This window comes from Echeneis naucrates, chromosome 10, assembly GCF_900963305.1.
Source record: "Echeneis naucrates chromosome 10, fEcheNa1.1, whole genome shotgun sequence".
Lineage (NCBI taxonomy): Eukaryota > Metazoa > Chordata > Actinopteri > Carangiformes > Echeneidae > Echeneis > Echeneis naucrates.
The window spans coordinates 14,032,048-14,051,122 of record NC_042520.1 but is presented as its reverse complement, the minus strand read 5'-3'; the positions used below and the strand labels follow the sequence as shown (position 1 = coordinate 14,051,122).

Below are 19,075 nucleotides of genomic sequence, written 5' to 3'. Positions count from 1 at the left end.
GAGAGCATTTAGCATCAATTCAAAACAGACTCGTCTGACTGATTTCAGATGTCTCCACAGCTTTGAGACAGCTGATGGGAACTAATCCAGTTCTGAGCTGAGGATGAAAACACGACGGTCACCTGTCCAATTTCTAAAGCCAAATCCATCAGTGGAGCAGCAGCAGACATTTTATATTAGATACATAAATATTAGGTATAACGGTATTCATCATTCAAACTAATGCTGAAACGACTGCATTCCAGCATCTAAATCTATTCATGTATTTTAATAATTGAGTAATTGTTAAATTAATTTATCAGCAGGTGCATTTGCTTCCAGATGTGAGGATGTGCTCCTTTTGTATGTTTTATTCTACTGTCAAACAGAATCGTTTTTGTTCATCCTTGTCTTATATACACAGCCAGCACGAGGTTTGGCGAGTAAAAATGCACATTAAGCAACTGATAATTGTTTTTTTAAAGTTTATTGTGAAAAATCAAACAGACTGCTAAGATCAATATATTTATTGATACAATGTTAATGGCCAGTAGTTCTGTTCAGCTGCAATTGTGATTCTTGAACAATGTTGTTGGAAGTCTTTAGTTCATTCAACCCATGGGGCAAATTGGTGACTAAGCCCATGACTTTTCAAAAAAAAAAAAAAAAAAAAAAAAAAGACAACTAAGAAGCACCCTCTTGAAGTCCTTCCGATCATTTCTTTGTGGGGGAAAAAGACTTCTTACTCTAAAAATGAAATAAGAAAACTAAAAGTACAAAACTTTGGTCTGCTTCCCTTCACTGGCTGCTTCGCAAATTCATTTTCAGCCACAGAGGGCAGAAGTAATCAGTTGTTTAAAAACTCCAACAACAACAACAAAAAAAAAAAAAAAACCCAAACAAAAAAATAATCTACAAAACAGGTTAACCTTGCTTCTATTGAAGAAAAATAATATCCATGTCATCAAAATAGTAAAGTTAAACCAGTACTCACATTTTGTCAGTCATTTATGTGGTAGCTGAACCTCTGCTTCAAAGGCACGTCAGCTTTTACCTCCCTTACTCTCACTTCATACATATACAATGAGAACAACAGAACACACTGACCTTAAATACAGAGTTAATAAAAAAAAAAAGAAAGAAACAATGTGACAAGTTTGAGCATACTGTGTAACAGCGATAAAGGTCTTCCTTCATCGAAGCACTATCCCCTCTCCGTCTAAACCCTCCCCACAGTAAATGTCCCTCCCACCCCCCCCCAAAAAAAAATTCACTGCCCCCAGAAAACCTACACTATCTTTGTACTCTGCACGCTGCAGTTTGTACACGTGAATGTAGGTATGAAATGTATACTGTGGGTGTACGTAGTGGAGTGGTCTTCAGAGGCTGGTTGTCGTGGGCTGTTATGTGAGAGGAACTAAGGGCGTGCTAGTTTAGGTTCATGGGCCTTCAATGTCCCAACAGCATCTTTCACGGCATGATAGATGATATTCTTCACCTGAAGAGGATGACAGAGAAAAGTCTGTTTAAACAGCGGCAGACATGACAAGACCAACCTTTTTGTCTCTATGGCTAATTCACATTATTTTTAGTAATGCATGCTGGGAATCAGAAGTTTTTTTTATTTTTGAATACCACAAACCTGTAATATATTTTAAGGCAAATGTTTGCCTATAGCATTATGGCACGGGGAAAAAAAAACCTTCTGCTTATTTCTCTTTTGCCTTTATGTGGTGTCATACAAGACATTCATACAGACTTTCATTTCCATTTGTTTAAAATTGTATTTAATTACAGACACGCAGTGATGCAAACTGTGGCATACTGCTTTGAAACATTACTCAAAAGATCAATCTAGCTACACAAACAGGAATGTGACACTGAAACTATATGAAATAGAGTCACACTAGCCTGGAGCTTGTCTTCGTGGTTTGTATGAGTTGTGGACAGGTGTCTGAACTCCTGGGTCAGTCTGAAACAGTGCCTCACATGCTCAGGAGACACAAAGTCCTCAGCCACTTTGATACAGCTGTACAGGTTGTGCACCTGTGAAGAGAGGAGCAGAGAATGTTCAATGAAATGGAAAACATAAACATGAATAAGGGAACATTGATAGATAATGTGGTGCATATAGCCCATTCTGTAAGACTGACCTGGTGTGGTGCTCCAGCAGGAATGAATACAGCATCCCCTAAGAACTGAACAATGGCCCAGCCCTGCACGCCATATTCTTCATAAAGCCTGCGGCGGAGCACCTGGTCCAGGTACCAGCTCTGGTCATGAATGGGGTCATGATCTGGAGGGTTTTCTTGACCCTGTTCCTCTCCCACCTGACACATGTAGATACACAATTGCATAATACAGATGAAGAATGTAAACTAATGATCTTTGGTGGAAACCAGCTGATGATACTGAAATTGTTGTATATTACAATGGAAATCTGGTCACTCAACTGACACACTGTCTTTGTAAACGGCCCATCATCCAAGGTTACCATACACCACATGCTCAACCAATAACACTGCGGCTCAAGCAGTCAGATGGTACCAACCTTGCGGAGCAGTTCTCTGATCTTCTCAGCATCCTTGGCGGCATAGATGTGCCAAAGTGCTCCAGGTTTCTCCTTTCCCTCATACACCCTCCGCTTCGTCATTTCATCCACATCACCCTCCTCAATGGTTGTCATGACCTCTGAAGGACCAAAGTAAACAACATGGCACACACATCGATGGCACCATAGGTTCATCAACAGTTACTTTTTAATGACAGGAATCTAAAGTAAGAGTTTTTTCTTTCTTTGGGTTCATAAATTAGCTTTCAAGATGTAGTTGCCAATCTTTCAGCATTAATTCAAAATAACTGTTTTTCATTATTTCTTTTTGTAGCCAACTAAATGGATCTAGGCTTCATTCAGAGACACTGACTTGGACTGTCAGGATGCATCTGCATTATCCATCTTTCCTAGCCTGACTCTTGATAAATGTATACCCATCATATTGTTGGTGTGGGGCTGTAGTTCTCAGCTGGTGGCTCATGGGCCTGCAGTGAGTCACATGTCTATTGCAAGTGTAGTGCAAGAATAAGTGCCCTAACAGACTTATTTACCAGAGCTGATATTAAACCACTGTCTACAGCTGCATCACGTGGCTGTCATGACACGAACATATCAGGCAGTCCCATGTTTCTCTAAAAGGAACTGTGATCAAGGAAGAAAATCTCCTTTAAGTAAAACATGAAAATAGCCTCTTTCCGGTGCATGAAGGAATTGTACCCTTCTCCAAATTATTATTTCTGTTAGCAATGAAAATTGTTCAAATTTTTCATGTTTGGTTTTTGACTGCTTCTAAACATGGACCCTGTGGCTACACCAGTTGAGAACCATGAGGGCAAAGAAAAGGACAAGTTACCAATTACACATCACATTTACTGACACAACATTCACATCCACAGTCTAAGGTTGATTGTACAGAGCAGCTGCTTCAATGCTACTGAAAAATATATTGACCTGCCATTTAAGTATTGATTCATGAGTTATTCAGAAAGATGGTAAGTGGAGGCAAACGCATTAATGATGAATGCATTTGCTTTGTTGGACCTTTGTCTTTGATCAGCCAGTCAGTTTCTCTAATATTACTAATCATATGGATGCATGTAGTTGGGTGACCAATAAGGAATCAGAACTATTTTGATTGTTGTCACTTATCAGAATATATAATATTGGTCAACAAGACTCCCCTGACTTTCTGTGTATGTTTCACTGTTAAACTGGTATGACAGCAACACGCCTACAGTCATACTGTTGGGTGTGTCAGTGTCATGTGTGAGAGGAAGCCTGCAAAGAAAACAGGGACTCGAATTCAGGGTGCTGCTCATTCAAACTTTTCTTGCGTATTGTAAGGACCAGAGCACAGCTCACCCAAAGGTAGCAGAAACTTGAGCTATACCTTATGCTGTAATTATATGAGATCTATCAGAACTCACATTTCTCCACTGAACCCAAACAGTAAAAACATTTGAATCCTAACCCTGACATTGCCTCAGAAGAACAAAGTGTAGATATTAGAGGGGTAACATCAAGATTTTCAATGCAATCTGTTATTACAGGTGTAAATAAAGGTAGCATTTGCATAGAACAGGGCACAAAGCATGTCCCAGTACAAAGTGAAAGATGGGTCCCATTGCTCTGGCCCCTACTGCACATATAATAACAAGGATGAGGAGGAGGAGTGAAGAAGGGGAGTTAGTCAACAAGAAGGGCATGCTACTGAAGTGATACAATTAAAGTCCACAGACCTTTGCGTCCAGAGATATCCGCCTCTGTGAATGAGAAATTTTGCCACAATGTAAATGAGTAAGACCCTCTGGAGGGTCCTTTCATGGTCCTAACCAAGCCAATCAAGTCAATATTAGCATGATGTTTGGAAAACATCCCTGAAAAATTCTACAAGACTGCTATAAGCGAGATCAGTGAGATTTCACAAATATCCAGTCCAATGTTCTCTCCTTTATTTCTTTTCTTTTTTTTTTATTCTACACAGCATGGTAGTCTTGGATGGGGGAAATAATTTGCATGGAACATTGTAAATAAAAGCATTTCTACATAATGAAATCACTATATATTTACTTTGGAAAGTAGGTATTGCTTTGGGGATCACATTTTGCGGCTTAATTCATGTTGCAGTGCTGTAAGTGTTATACAGGAGTGTGTGCATGAGAAAAAGAAAATATCAGACAGGGGATGAGCAAGACAGCGTCCAAGTTTACTGACCTTGATCCTGGTCTTCATCTCCTTGAGGGATACCAACATAGACCATGACATTGACAGCGTCAGAAACATCCAGATGGAGGTTTGTGGTTCCCACCTTCCTGTCTTCAGTTGAGATCAAGCCTGACATGGAGACACACACAGACACACACACACACACACACACACACACGGATATGCAAGAGATGAAAACCAATACAAAATATAATGGAAGAAAATTAAAAGAGATGAGATGTCCAAGTAAGGTGATTGAATTAAAAATTCATCCAATCTTTCTCACCATAGGCGTTGTACATCTTAGGACCGAGGTCAGGACGCACAAAAAAATTGGGCAGACGGGCAGCAAGGTTTAGACGACCGTCTCTTTTTGTGTACTCGGGCAAAGGGAGATTATCCATCAGGTCATCAAACCTGGGAAAAATATCAGGAATTAATGAAATGGAAGAGAAATGTGTTATGTACTTAACAAAAACTTGGCCACCAAAATGTAACAACATATTAGTACTATGACCAACTAAGGGTGGTCAGTCTACATGTTAAAGTGTATGTACGTGGGAAGAAAGCAAAATAAGACACAAATCTTCAAATCACTTTAAGTAAATTTTGTGAAGGTACATTCCAAATATATATTAAAGTATACAAATTATGAAAATATAATAAGTGTAATGCTCATTTTTAAAGAGCCCCATCTGGGTATACAGATCATAACTGGTATGGTGAAAAATGTACAGAGACACAAGAAGCAACCCTTTTCTGAGTTCCTCACCGTGTAGGCATCATGTCCCTGAAATCTTCCCCTGGAGGCCAGTCCTTTAACTTCAACACCATTGGGTTTCCGTCGCCATCTTGCAGTCGCTCTGCACAAATAGAAAAGAATTAGATACCATTTGATCTTTATCAGTAAGAAATGAGTGACAGTAATGCAGTGGCTGGGGCATTAATCCAGATGAAGACCAATGATTGGTAACATTTTATTAAGGTAGTGATTTTTCAGAGATTCCACATTTAATCAGCAATTCTTTTATCCATTGAGATTCAACAATTCAACTGTTGTGCTCACCCTTACCATAGTTTACCAATAATCCTAATTCAAATAAAGAGTAACAATGCAATTGTACAAAAAACAGTTCAAGTACTCACTTGAGATGACCTGGAAGCCGTCCCAGAAGTCTCGCACTTTGACATCAGAGATAATAGCACAGTTTCTACAATTGACCAGGTCTACATCCTGATCTCCAAACTCCTCACTGAAGGCTTCAGGCCGCCACAAATTTGCTTTTAGACGTTTATGTATCCCAGACACCAACACAGGCTGGACACAAATGGAGGAGAAATTAGAAGGCAATATAGTAAAACTTCAACCCATGTTTCTCCAACAGCCAACTATCTGGCTCTGCTACATTTAATCATAATCCTGTCACTGTTTGTAGTACTTACTTGTCCCTGCTTCCAGCACTCTCTGAAGATCTTCCAGTTGTTGCTGTTACTGGGATCCTGTAGACACAGGAGTCTCCCGTCACAGAGCCACGAGTGTGAGGTATGTGGTTCTAAAACGCTAAGACCCATTACTCCATCTTTGCGGGCTCCTAATACACCAAGCTCACCACCCTCAGAGGCCCCAGTGCGACGGCCTTCAGCCTTCTTGGTCTCTACCACAGAGGCAATGATGTGATCCAAGAAGTTTGGGAGGCTGCTCTTCAGTTTGTCACTCTGGCAGGAAAAAATAAATAAATACTTTTTGTTACTTGGGTTTGTAATTAAGTGAAAGCCTTGTGTTTCTTTTTCTTTCCATTTTACTATTCTGAATCTGTAATCAATGCATGAAATGAAATGAAATGACAACAAGCTGAGATTAAGTAAATTTTGAAAATATAATAAATATACAAATATGATAAGATACAGTGAAGATAACTGTGGTAAAAAAAAATGTTTGACATGCCTGTTCTGCATAAAAAAAAACAAACAAAAAAAAAACAACATAACTAGTGTGTGTCTCTCGTCCTTTCTAATATTGATTTGTAGTGATTGGACCTCTTCATAAATCCACATGGAATAAGATTTTATACGTACGCCTGCTGAGGTAAAGACAGAGGGGAATGGCACCCCACTCTCTCCAGGACCCTGGGGAAGTTTGCCTGGTCCGGAGTTGAGCAGATCCCGGAGACTGGAACCTTCAGGTTTGGACTGGGCCATGCTGGAGCCCAGTAATAGGCTGTTAAATAACTTAGGGCTAGAAGCAGAAGGTTTTGACAGAGCACTGAGCGAGTCTAGGCCAAAGGGAGGTCGACTTTCTCGACTCATCATGGAGCGAAGTGAACTGGATTCTGTAAGAAAATGCCAAGAAGATATAACTTCAACTTTCACATACATTTTGACTTTATCATCTGTGTTCCAATTTGATTTTTGACTTAGATTACACCATATTAGCACTTTCCTACTTACCCTTAGTGTCATCCTTGGCTTTTTGAGTGGCCAAGTCTGCCAGCCAATGCAGAGCAGAGCTGTTGCCCTCTCCTGATGAGCGTGACTCCTTGGCAGAGGACTGGGTGAGGTTACAGGGGGAGGATGTACCACTGGTGGAGTTACTGGTACTGCCCAAACTTTCCCCACCCCCACTGTCTGATGGTGCTGCCGTATGCGTTGCTTCTGTTTTAATAGCCAACACTTCTCCTTCTGATTTTGGAGTGGTGCCAATAACTGAAGCTGCAGATCCAATGCCGGCACCACTTGTTGTAGACTGCTGAGACAAGCGCCACCAGATGTTAAGCCTTGACATTAAAATCAAGAAATTCAGACTCAGAATAGGATCCTGTGTCACAATGGTACCTGTGAAATCCCATTGGGAGCACTAGGACGCACTAGAGGCTTGGTGTGTCGACTGGCACAGGGACAGTTTGCCTTAATACCCCACTTTCCTCTCGCTGAATGCACCATGTCCCCTATGTTGTATAGAGCTAAAATGGAAAGGCAATAAAAAAATCAATCATTACAGCTTATATTACACAAGATCATATCTAACAATTGATGCTCTTGAGGTGTGAATATGCAGATTCATATTAAAACATAATATTCATGTTACCTGTCCCAGGTATAATCTGTGTAGGCATGAGGTTCTGTGGCTCATGAGGTTGACCTTTGGCACATTTCAACCAAGAAAAAACCTCATCCTCCGGACCTTCATCTACATCTAAAAAAGAGGACGTATTACTGGGGTGTTTCCATAGCACTAAATCTCAAAACACTTCACTAAGTAATAACCTTACTGTTTGTGTTACTATAGTAAAAATATAATACAATAACAGAATAAATGCTAAGTTAACCTGACCCAGCTCTATAATTTGCAAAAAATTTCTATAACAACTCACCTTCCCTTGGCCTGTTCCTGCGGAGTCGATAGCAGTCCAAACACACTCCAAAGCCACACTTCCGGCACACCCAGTGGATGTTGAACAGGGTGGTCTCACACACATCACACATTTCTCTGACGCCTCGAACAGCACGCTTCCACACAACTTTTTCTGAAGGACAGACCAAGCAGAAGACAAAGAAAGGTTTGTGTGCACCGACACTTCTGACTGATTGAGGGTCTAGACAAAATGTAGGACGAAAGCGCCAAACATAAAATTTGTAGAAACCATGGGATCAGACACAATGTGGGATGCCCTTAAACTCACGATGTGGTTCCACCATCATCATGGCTTCCTTCTCTGACATAACCAACTGGCAGAACTGGTCTCCCACGTTCGCAAGGATGTACTTGGATGTATCGAGGTCAAGCCCCTCTTGGACAGCTGGTGCAGGTAGCCATAGTCCCATGGCCATAGAATCACTCTGCTGAGGACTCAGGAAGCCTTCCACACGCAGTACACCCTTACGAGTGAAAGCCAACCTGGCCATCCAAACAAAAGAAAAATAACTAACTAATAGTGTAATCTAATCTGCTCTTTATGATGGAAAACAGACAAAGGGAGACACTGTGGCAACAACCAGCATATAACCCACACCTTCTGAAGTGGAAGAAACGACAAGCTACATTTGGGTCATCATCATCATCGCTGTCTTCGTCTGTGTTCCGATATTTACGGTAGCGCTCCAGTCTGCACTCGCGGCACTTATGCAAGTGAGGAGCCACATTGATGCAGGAACCATCCTGTAGAAAGGACTCACCAGACTGTTTCAAACGACGCACTTTGCTCTGGTCTTTTAACACTGACTGGCCCACTGGAAGAAACAATTTGGTGTTATTTCAGTTACTTAGTTTGTAACCAAAAACATCTCAGAAGGTACCTCAAAGACAACCAGACTTACCTTTAAAAGGCTTGTTACGTGGACGGCTCTTAGAAGCCCCTTGGACTTTAGTTTTCTGCAACATGGTCCCATCCTTTGTGGGATGTGGTGGCCCACCTGGGACTTGGCCTTTTTCTGGCCCATCCTCATTCTCACTCAGGTCTGACAAGTCACTGTTACTGCTGGAGTCAGAGTCACGTTTGGATGATTGGCCTCTTTCCTCCAGGCTAAACTTCTGAGACTGGCTCTGGTCAAAGGAAACTGGTGCTTCCTCCATTCCACCAGAGGCACTGCTTCCAAACATGTGGCAGCCTGAGGAGGATGTGGGCATCTCTCCGGCCTCATGCTCCTCCTTTGTCACAACACCTTCACTTTGTGGCCTCTGAGATGAAGCTGGTGCTGGAGAGGAGGAAGAGCTGGGTGAAGCAGCTGCTGAAAGTGTTGGGAAAGGGGAAGACAAAATCCCCTTTGGTGGCTCGGCCATTGTGAAGAGGTTTGGTTTACTGTCAGAGGCAGGACCCAGGGTCTGTACCTCTGTCCCAGTGAGTCCAGCAAAGGGTGTGTGGGAGGCTTTGTCACCATAAGCTAGAAATGGATTGGTGGGCTCTTTGGAGGCTTGCAAAAAAAGGTTCTGGTGGCTATCTGAAGTATTAAAACCAGACTGTAGTCCTAAGCCCCCTGCAGAAGTTCCATTATTACTGCTCTTTTTAGAAGTATTTTGAGCTCCAGGGGTATTCAGCCCACCACCACTTAGACCAGCACCTCTCCCTACAGCAGAGCCACCCACACTCTGGAAGGCTGATGACGATTTGTTGAGCACACCATTTCCTGTTGCATGGGTCTCAGGCACTTTGGGCTGCTCAGGCTTTTTCAGCCCTTCGGTAGAAGATGCAGACTTGAAAAGGCTTGGGGGCTCTTTACTCAGGCTCTCAGACACTGCGGTGAAATAATTTGTGCCCTTGGATTGGGACTGACCGGCTGTTAGGCTAGGGCTGGAGCCTGATTTCTGGTTCATGCACTGGAAAAACAAATTTTGGTCTTGCTGGGAATGAGTCTCATTCTTTGCACCACCAAAACCAAAGCCAAATGACCTCGGAGCATCCTGGGAGGTTGTGGTAGTTGTAGGAGCTCCATTGGTCTGAGAGGTAACATCTCCAAACACAGGAGGAGTGGGCACAGCCTGGGGCAAACGAAAACCCAGAGCAGTTTTAGATCCCTGTGAAGAAAACCCCAATATGTTTAAATACAATGATAACAACCAAATCTATAAAACTATGACGACATGACATAATGGTACTGACAGCACTGATAATACTGTTTTTCTTACCTCAGTCTGGCTTCCCCAGGTAGGGGCTTTAGGACTAAAACCCACAGAGGCAGAAAGTGCCACACTAGGTCCACTGTCATGTGACCAAGAGATGGTGACAGGACCCGGCGAAACAAGAGCAGCTGTTTTGGAAAAGGATGACTGGGAAGCCTCCTCTCGCTCTGGCTGCGGGGATGGAGAGGCCTTGGGAGCAGGAGCACCAGGGACCAGGCTTGGCATCTGGCCTAGTGAGGGAAAAGATGTGGTGGAGAATGGAGAGGGAGCTGGTTTGAGGGGAGGAGGGGTCGGGGTGTGAGTGACGTTGGTGGTGGAATCTGCTGCCCCTTGTGTGGAGAGAGAGCGACCATTTTCTTTGAAGTGAGCCAGATAACGAGAAGTAGCATTTGATTGGTCCATTTGCAGTGAGGAATGGGTGTTGGGGGATGACACACGGCCCTGAGGAAAGCTTCCTTCTGAAGAGCTTCCATTTTTGGTTGTGCTGCTGACTCTTTCGCTGGAGTCTCCAACCCAGATCCCCATCCCTTCTACCGGAGTTTTGTTGGAGTCGCCACAGTTTTGCGCATCAGCTCCTGCATCTCCTGCTCCTTTAAAACGTTTCAAGTTCAAGTCATCCTCACCTTCGGAGGCAGTCCTACGTCTGCGTCCACTGTCACCCTTCATTGTTTCACTGTCCTTCCTTCGCCTTCCATTCTTACCAAGCTAGGGAAAAGGAAAATATGTTAAGCGGTAGTTTATTAGTTTGTTGTTTTTTTTTTTATAAAACAAGCTTAAAGCTGAAACTACAAAATGTCCAGCTGATACTACTAATTACAGAGTATATAGAGATTTATATTGTGGCAGCCTTACCTCCTCTTCTGCCAGCATAACATGTATCACACGAGGATCTACAATCTGATTTTCCTTTCCCTACAGCAGAGAAGGTGGTATTTAAGTTGCATCCGTTAACACTGTGGCCAGAAGGTATTCAAGCAAAAGCATCATTTACCTTATCCAATGTAATTTCCATAATGTGAGAGATAGGGTCATGCTGTGAGACCAATCCTAACGCCCAGCACTCCTCAAACTCTGGCTGGTAAACCCGAACCCTGCGTCCTTGAATAGTGTATGAACCTGAGGGTAGGAGCAATGACGGTTACACCAGTGTTCAAATTTAAATTGAGGTTCATATTTAGAGTTGTAGCAAGACAGGACACAGGAAGTTGAGTTAATAGGAAGTGACATCACACACAAGGAGGAGGAGGGGAGTTTACAGAGACACCTGAGCTGAAAAAAAAAAAAAAGAGGAGGAAGTTAAAACATAGGAGACCAAAGGATGCTGAAGCAGGAACAGTGTGAGAAGTGAGACAGGGAAAGGAAGCTAAAGAAACCAGAAGTGAGGAAAAAAACTAAATAATCTGAGTGAACTGGAAGCGGCATGGCAAGGTATCCGGTAAAGGAGAAAAGGATTGAGCTCCATGGAAAAGGCAGCGTCAGGCCTGTTTGGAACCTGCAAAAACCCACTCTCTGCATCCTCCGCTACAGAGTAAAAGCGTTACCACAAATAGCTAAAAAGCATTGTGCCTTCACTCTACAATAGCATTTCACAGCATGCATTTCTGCTCTGATAACTAAAGTGGAAGTTTGTGTTGTGTATTGCTTGAACTGTAACTAAACTTATGACTTGTTAATTTATTTATTTTTTGTTAGGATCCCCAGTAGTTGCCCACCAAGGTAGCAACTCGTCTTCCTGGGGTCCATCACCACAATTTATACAAGAAATAGTATACTTATATAAGTGAAAATATTAACAATAAAAAAATAATATACTCTCAATCGGAAACTTTGAGGCATTCAAGTGTTACCAAAAAAAGTTCTTAGAATGGTTTTAAATGGTCTGACATTGTGTGCCCCTTTTGCAACAGAAGGAAATCTGTTCCACATTGTGATAGCATGTTAGTCCATATCATGTATATATCATGTCCATATCAAATATCATGATTTTTTTGTTATATCTGATGACAACAGGCTTCAAATTAGAAATAATTCCAAAGTTGCAATTTTCAGCAAGTACAATCAAACAGAGGCAGTGGACAAAAATAAAATAGAAACTGGCAAATGTGTACTCTTACCCTTCCTGAAGATCTCTTGGAGTTCAAAGTCAGTATGCCAGCTGGAGATGGCAGCCTGTAGAGAGGGCTGCTCCAACAGCAAAGGGTGTCTTATTTCTTTATCAACCTGCAGGACATATAACACTGTCATGAAACAGTTTGAGCCCTGGGACAAAAACTACAACATTGCATTAAATAGAAAACACCAGGGTCTAAATTTAAAAATACCTTGGGTCCAGTACAAAAAAAAAAAAAAAATTGAGTTTGACTAATAGTAATTCACCAATTCAATATAAATTCAATTCAGTCAGAGGAAAAACAAAAGCACTTGCTTAACAGCCAACAACACTATGAACACATACTGTGAAACAAACATACACACCTCAAACCTCTGGATAGTTTTGTTATCAGGTAGAAACTCAAAATTCTTGCTTCCAAAATGCTCCACAGCAACCAATGATCCTAAACCCACTCTATCCACAAGGGAGCGGAAAACCTAAGGAAAAAGACAAACCATTCAACTCTGACTCTAGAGTAATATTCAACATTTGCATTCAACTTAGCAGCAAAAGGGCTTGAATATAAATCTTGGCTTGTATTACAGATTAACTTCATTAATAACTAAGCTAAAGGGCATAGAAAACGGCCAGGTGTACAGGGCACAAGCAGAAATGAGCTGTGAGGTTTTGAGTGTACAAAGTTTTTCATAATGAAGTGGAAATTCCAATCCAGGACTGGGTATATCTGGGATATACTTATGCTCATTTTCTATTTCAACAAGTAGCCTTGATAGTTTCAAGGCTTTAAATAGATTCATGAAGTAGATGGTTTACTCATATCCGCTGTCAAACTGATCACTTACCAGAGCAGGCCAGGTGGTACCTGATGGCTGGGTTCCGGTATTGCCGGTACCATCACTGCGATTGGCCCAAACAATGGAGTCCTCTACCAACACAGCTTTCACCCCTACATCATACACCTGCACCCAGGAACAGCGCTGCGATGCATTCTCAAACTCCACAAATACCTGCAGTCAGAAAAACAGAAAGCCAGAATGTAAACATAAGAACTAGTAACAGATAAAAAAATGGCTTTGGTTAGTATACTAGAGTACTACCAAAAAAGTCAAAAACTGACTTTCAATACAGTCCAAAGCTCCAGTTGAGACAACTGTAGGTTGATTAAATCATTAAAAACTAAAAAGTATTCTGTGAAAATATATTTAAAGTAACATTTTTGTAATGCATAAAATTAATATCTGACACAGAACCTAACAAATACTGTCATGCTTAAAATCTGTGACATAACTCATAGTATTTTGTGTATATTTGTGCAGTAGTATTTATTCAGTATAAAAACATTAGAGGTACTTTGAATTATTATTAGAAACTATGTAACTTTGTTTTGTCATATGTGGCATTTTCTTTATTGGCAGGTAGTTTTGTTGACCACACCTATGCTTTCTATGCAGTTCTTCACAGAGAAGACAACTGCACATCTGCAGGATCCCGAAACCAACCACAGACTTATCTGTAGGCTGCTGAGAAAGTCCAATGAAGCAGTTTGGGCTCCAAGTCCAACAATGTCACATTTACTGTAAGAATTTCTTTTTATGCGAGATGTCCTAGTTATGCATCCTCTTTTCTGTACCAAAACAACAAAATTAAACTGGTATTCACTGATGGGTTATCTGAACTACAAGTTTTAACTTCACTCCCTCTTAAAAAGACTTTCTGAAGACACAACAGGACCTGCTAGATAGTTTGGGTTTATCATTTGAACTGAGGGAAGTAAATCCATTTGCGCAAGACAAGCTTTTGACAACTCTTTCATGTGAGAGAGTTGTCAGTTGTGAAGTAGTGAGAAATGTCTCAGCCAGAATGCCAACAATGCCTGTTGCTTTAAATCAAATCGGATTTGTTGAAACTCCCGGTAGGAATTTCTTGAAATGCTATTAACATCACTGATGCGGCTAACTAACCTGCATTGACTTGAATAGTAAAAATGCTGTACAGTGAAATTAAATTTAAGCTGAAACTTAGGTTTAATTGGTAGTAGTTTCACTGCAGTAACTTTACTTCAGTAGAAAATAAAAAAAAAAAAAAAGCAACACCACACACTCTGCAAGCAGCAAGCTTAACTGAGAAAAGATCAAGCCAATTGTTGACCCTTCAGATACTGATTAGCTCATTCTTTCCACTTCAAGTCTTTCAAAAGGACACTTTCCCCTTAGAGACATGGTCTATTTTCTCACTCATCTCATTTTCTTATATCAGAATCAATTTCTGTTTATGGTGATGACACCAATGTGAATATGAATTTGAACAAATTTGGTGACATCACTTTAAACCACCTCCATTTCTCTGTGTCTTAAAATTGATTTTAAGAGTGATTGGCGTATCGTGTGCATCGTAATGTATTATTGGCACACATTGAAAAAAGTGATTAACGAATACTGACTAGATGGCAGCATAGAAAATGAAAGATATACCGTAATTTCCGGACTATAGAGCACATCTGAATATAAGCCACACCTGCTAAATTTAAAGAGAAAAACTTTTTTGGATATATATCGGCCACACTTGTTTATAAAACGCAGGTGTCGCAAATATGGGAGGAAATGGCATATGGTAGGAATTATGTCACATCATATGTATTGCTTCGTGTGTTTTCCATGATAAGGGTGTGTGCATGAAGCGCAAAATAAATGACTGATCTGAAGAATTGAGTGTGGGTTTGTTTAATTTATTTCGAACAATTTCATTGGTCCACTGTGACCTGTTGGGTAATTTCATTGGTCTGATGGGACGCTAAATGTATTGGCGGCATGAAGATCATTACCCGTAAAAATCCATAACTTAGCCGCATCATTGTCGAAGCTGCAGGGTTCAAAGCGTGTGAAAAAAGTGCAGCTTACAGTCCGGAAATTACGGTATATTTTCTTTTCAATTCATGTCAATCAACTCAAATACAAACTGCCCAGCACAAGATTGTAAATCACACTTCGAATTTTAACCCCAGTTGTTCAAAAATCCAAAATTCCTGCTCCAATTAAAAATTTGCCAATTTTATCAAATCTGTGAAGGGACAAAGCAGCAAAAATAAAAAATCATTCAATAATGAAATAGTAAACAATGAATCAAACAACTCCCTGATGAACTATATCAGGTGTCACTTCTGTTGATGTTTATACACAACACTGCATTACACTGGCTGCATAGGTATAATAATTTTGTACAGTTCTTTCTGCAGCAGAAATAACCAAGGTGATAGCAACAGGAAGAACGTGTATCTGGATCTACTGGCTAAATGTTTTTTTTCTTCCATTAAAAAGGTTCTAGCATTGGTAGATGGTACTGATGAGTGAGAAAAGCTGTTGTCAATTACAAGTGGTGAACTTACTTGTGGAACACAAAATATAAATAAATAAAAATACAGATGATACCTAGTGTCAAGTTACTGTTTTGATACTAGGTATGATTATTATGATTATCCCACAACTGTAGTTAAAACACATGACATTCTGGCCAACTATCTGCACTGTCATCCAACTCACTAAGAACTTTAGCTTTCTTAAGAGGTTAGATAAGTTTTACCAAATACACAGGCTTTTGTGTTCGCTTTCTTGTGACCCAGTTATTATGTTGGTAATTTGTCAGGCTCCTGTTATATCAGCAAAACGAGCATGATTGGGAGAGATTAGGTCACATATGGGGCAGTGGTGGAAATCAGGAAAATAAACTTTGGCATGAAACCCATCCTGAGCTGTTAAACTCAAAAAAACTTAAATGACTCCTGGTGACACAGGTGAGTTGTCCCAGCCTATTTAAAACAGTTTTTGTAGCAGGATATTAACATTACCTGTCAAAAAATTACCTGTTTTTTGACATTTATCCCAGTCAATTGTTCTGACCTTAATGTGACTGTAAGGTGTACAGGTTGTATTTCTCTTACAAAGACGCTTTTGTTGTCATCTTCTGCAAAGGGATAAACCTGCATCCTCTTTACTGACAGATATGCAAGTTTTGTTTGAATCTGGTTATTGGAGATAAATGAGCATGTGTTACTTTTCCATTATTTCTTTATTTTTATTTTTTTTACATTGATCGTTGTTTTTTTGATAATGTGTACACACACACACACCCTACATATATGGTGTATGTAATCTATTCCTCACCCAACGTACTTGTAAAAGAAAAATTCTGGCAGTGTTGGTTTTAGTTTATTATTGCTGCCTACGATTATGTAGGTCATGCACCATATCCATTAACTAAGCTCATTCAAAGATCTAAGAACAATGTAAATTGGACCCTTGTTGTTCAATATTAGTGCGATTCCTTGACGTTTGCATTTAACTCTTATGTTATGTGAACATTTACCAACATGGAGCACAGTGTAAAGTCTGAGAAATTCCTGGTTCACCCTCATATGAACTTGTGAGGCCTTGAACTCCACTAACGCAGGCTAATGCTGTTATTCACTGCTGCTTTGCACCAATTTATTCCAGTGTCGTGGTGGCTGAATTAGATCTGTGGCACCTGCGTTTGTGTTTTTCTGCTACGAGCTGAGGATTAATGTTGCTGAGTCTCAATGCGACTCGTTAAGAAGCTAAAAAGCGAACAAAGCAAAGGCCAGAAAATCCCCGGCCTCGAGTTTAGCTGCGCCCGGGCTGCCAGCGACCTGTAGTTAGCTACAATTCGCATGAGCTAACGTTGATTTTCGACAAATATACCGACGTCAGCGCCACAAACGAGCTCAAAAACGTCAAAAAACTCCCACTTAAACGTCGGCCCGTGTCTCACACACGTATCGGCGGCTATTTTGGTGGGCAGCACGGCACCGTTTGTATGTAAACACTGACCGTCAGCCCCGCCGCGGTGCTTGTTGTTGTCGCCTCTCCGCCGCTAACCTCCGGGGCGGCCAGGCCGATAACACTCACTGCCCGCACCGTCCCCCGCAGCCAGTCCCGGGCCCAGGCCGCCTGCTCCGGCTCGGATCCGTTGGCAGACCTGCCCTCGTCGAGGAGCAGAAGCAGACGCTTCCCGATCAGTTCGAGAGAGTCCCCCATGTCTTGGTCGCAGACTGGCTGCCTTCAGGAAGCCACCGTGAACAGTGTAACTTCTTCACCGGGGATGGGAACTCAGCGGCGGCCGGAGAGCAGGAAACAGCGGCGGCCGCTTTGTGGTCGACGTTAGCGCACGAGAGAGCTCGTCTCACCCGGTGCAGCCGCGGGCACGTGACGGCGGACCGAGTCACGCCAGAGATTCACACGGTGGAGGTGTTATTGTCCTCGGTGCTAACGCCACTATCCTGCTCTGTCCGCCATTGAGCGCTGCAACAATCAAACGCACTCCTCGTAGACGGGCAGCACTGCGGAGACACACGGCGGCTCTGTGAGGCTGCAAACTGCGGCCTCTAGCGGCCGCCCCGCACCGCCCCGCACCGCCCCGCACCGGGCGCTGGAGGACGCTTTGTTTCTGAGGATCTTCCGCAGTGGTGGATCATGCTAAAAGTTAAAAACCAGTTAAAAACTAAAAACCACAAACATTACTTCTGTCTGGGTCATGTAGGCATTGGTACAAACATCTGGACATGATCGATATACATTTGTCTTTTTGACATAGGCCACATTTTTAGGATCGTGACTTCAAATCTAAAATTTGATTTATTCCCAGAGTACAATTTCAAATTACGTCAGTGCAAATTACCAACACACCTTTACATCTGGAATAAGCTGGTATAATTATTATCAGTCATCTTTAGCATGATGACAATAACAGCAGTGAAATAAACGGGGTTACTCTTTTAAAGTAACGGGTATCTAACTTTTTACTGTTTCCATGGTTACAAAGCCGCTACCAACAATTATTTGGGGACCTCTAATTGAGTTTATTTTATTGAACTGTTGTCACCACCGGCTCTCTCAGCCTGAGAGGAGCTGCACGGGTTTTTATACAGTATATACAATAAGGCCTTTTCCTAAAAGGAAAACTGTTTAAACGATTCTCCATCTACATATAGGAACCCGTGTCTTATTGGAGATGTTCAAAGTTTTCAAGAGCAACTTGACACATTTTTATATACTAATTCAAATTTAAAGCAGTTGTCTTTGAGGGTGTTTTTTTTTTTCCCATATTCATTTTGATCACTAGGAGGGGCTACACTGCCACAAACTGTTAGACGAGGAGCCAACATTTCGGCCAGAGGACACAGTTCACAGTTCATACATTTTTACTTTATTCATTTATTCAAATACCACAGTTAACGTAGCTTGGGTCAGTAGCTTTATCAGTTCAGCACAGTGGAAAGAAGAATTTTTATCTATAAATACACAGAGCTGTGACTTATTTTTTCATGAATGTAGTGCATCTTAACCTTCTCGTCCCATGATATTTAAAGCTGAGTATTTTTGCATTTAGGTTGTGAGTCTTGTGTAGATACAGATAAAGAAGTGTCAATAGTGGTTAAATTATGTTCAGGCAAACAGAAATAGCTTATTGAATCGGGTATTACTGTAAGCATTCAAATTGGGAATGTTGCTTGGTCGCATAAGAGTTTTATATTTAGGCATTGCATAATGAGACCCTCAAAATAAAAGAGGCACACAGGAGAAGAGAGTAAAACAGATGG

The 19,075-nt window shown here is 41.3% G+C and overlaps 1 protein-coding gene across 2 annotated transcripts; it reads right to left on the bottom strand.

Annotated features, from left to right (window-relative positions):
• Positions 1 to 1,248: 1,248 nt before the first annotated feature.
• kdm3b (lysine (K)-specific demethylase 3B) lies at positions 1,249 to 17,819 on the bottom strand. 2 transcript variants are annotated; one of them, XM_029512891.1, is made up of 25 exons: positions 17,307 to 17,819; positions 13,308 to 13,472; positions 12,828 to 12,941; positions 12,467 to 12,572; positions 11,344 to 11,468; positions 11,205 to 11,264; positions 10,359 to 11,057; positions 9,053 to 10,247; positions 8,749 to 8,965; positions 8,419 to 8,633; positions 8,110 to 8,262; positions 7,824 to 7,931; positions 7,571 to 7,698; positions 7,187 to 7,484; positions 6,815 to 7,068; positions 6,182 to 6,454; positions 5,885 to 6,056; positions 5,511 to 5,601; positions 5,025 to 5,155; positions 4,748 to 4,867; positions 4,273 to 4,296; positions 2,531 to 2,670; positions 2,133 to 2,309; positions 1,891 to 2,025; positions 1,249 to 1,477 (listed from the first exon to the last, which is right to left on the bottom strand). In XM_029512891.1, the coding sequence occupies exons 1-25, from the start codon at positions 17,511 to 17,513 to the stop codon at positions 1,397 to 1,399; spliced, it is 5,388 nt and encodes a 1,795-aa protein (XP_029368751.1). In that variant the 5' UTR covers positions 17,514 to 17,819; the 3' UTR covers positions 1,249 to 1,396. The 2 variants fall into 2 exon arrangements, with proteins under 2 accessions (XP_029368751.1, XP_029368752.1); XM_029512892.1 differs by having other exon boundaries at positions 7,187 to 7,481.
• Positions 17,820 to 19,075: the final 1,256 nt, after the last annotated feature.

Excerpts from the sequence above, each read along its gene's own strand:
- kdm3b (XM_029512891.1), bottom strand. The coding sequence starts at position 17,513 with ATGGGGGACTCTCTCGAACTGATCGGGAAGCGTCTGCTTCTGCTCCTC. Across the intron at positions 12,942-13,307 it reads GTACCACCTGGCCTGCTCTG|GTTTTCCGCTCCCTTGTGGA; the intron begins GTAAGTGATCAG and ends CTTTTTCCTTAG. Across the intron at positions 6,455-6,814 it reads CTGTCTTTACCTCAGCAGGC|AGTGACAAACTGAAGAGCAG; the intron begins GTACGTATAAAA and ends TTTTCCTGCCAG.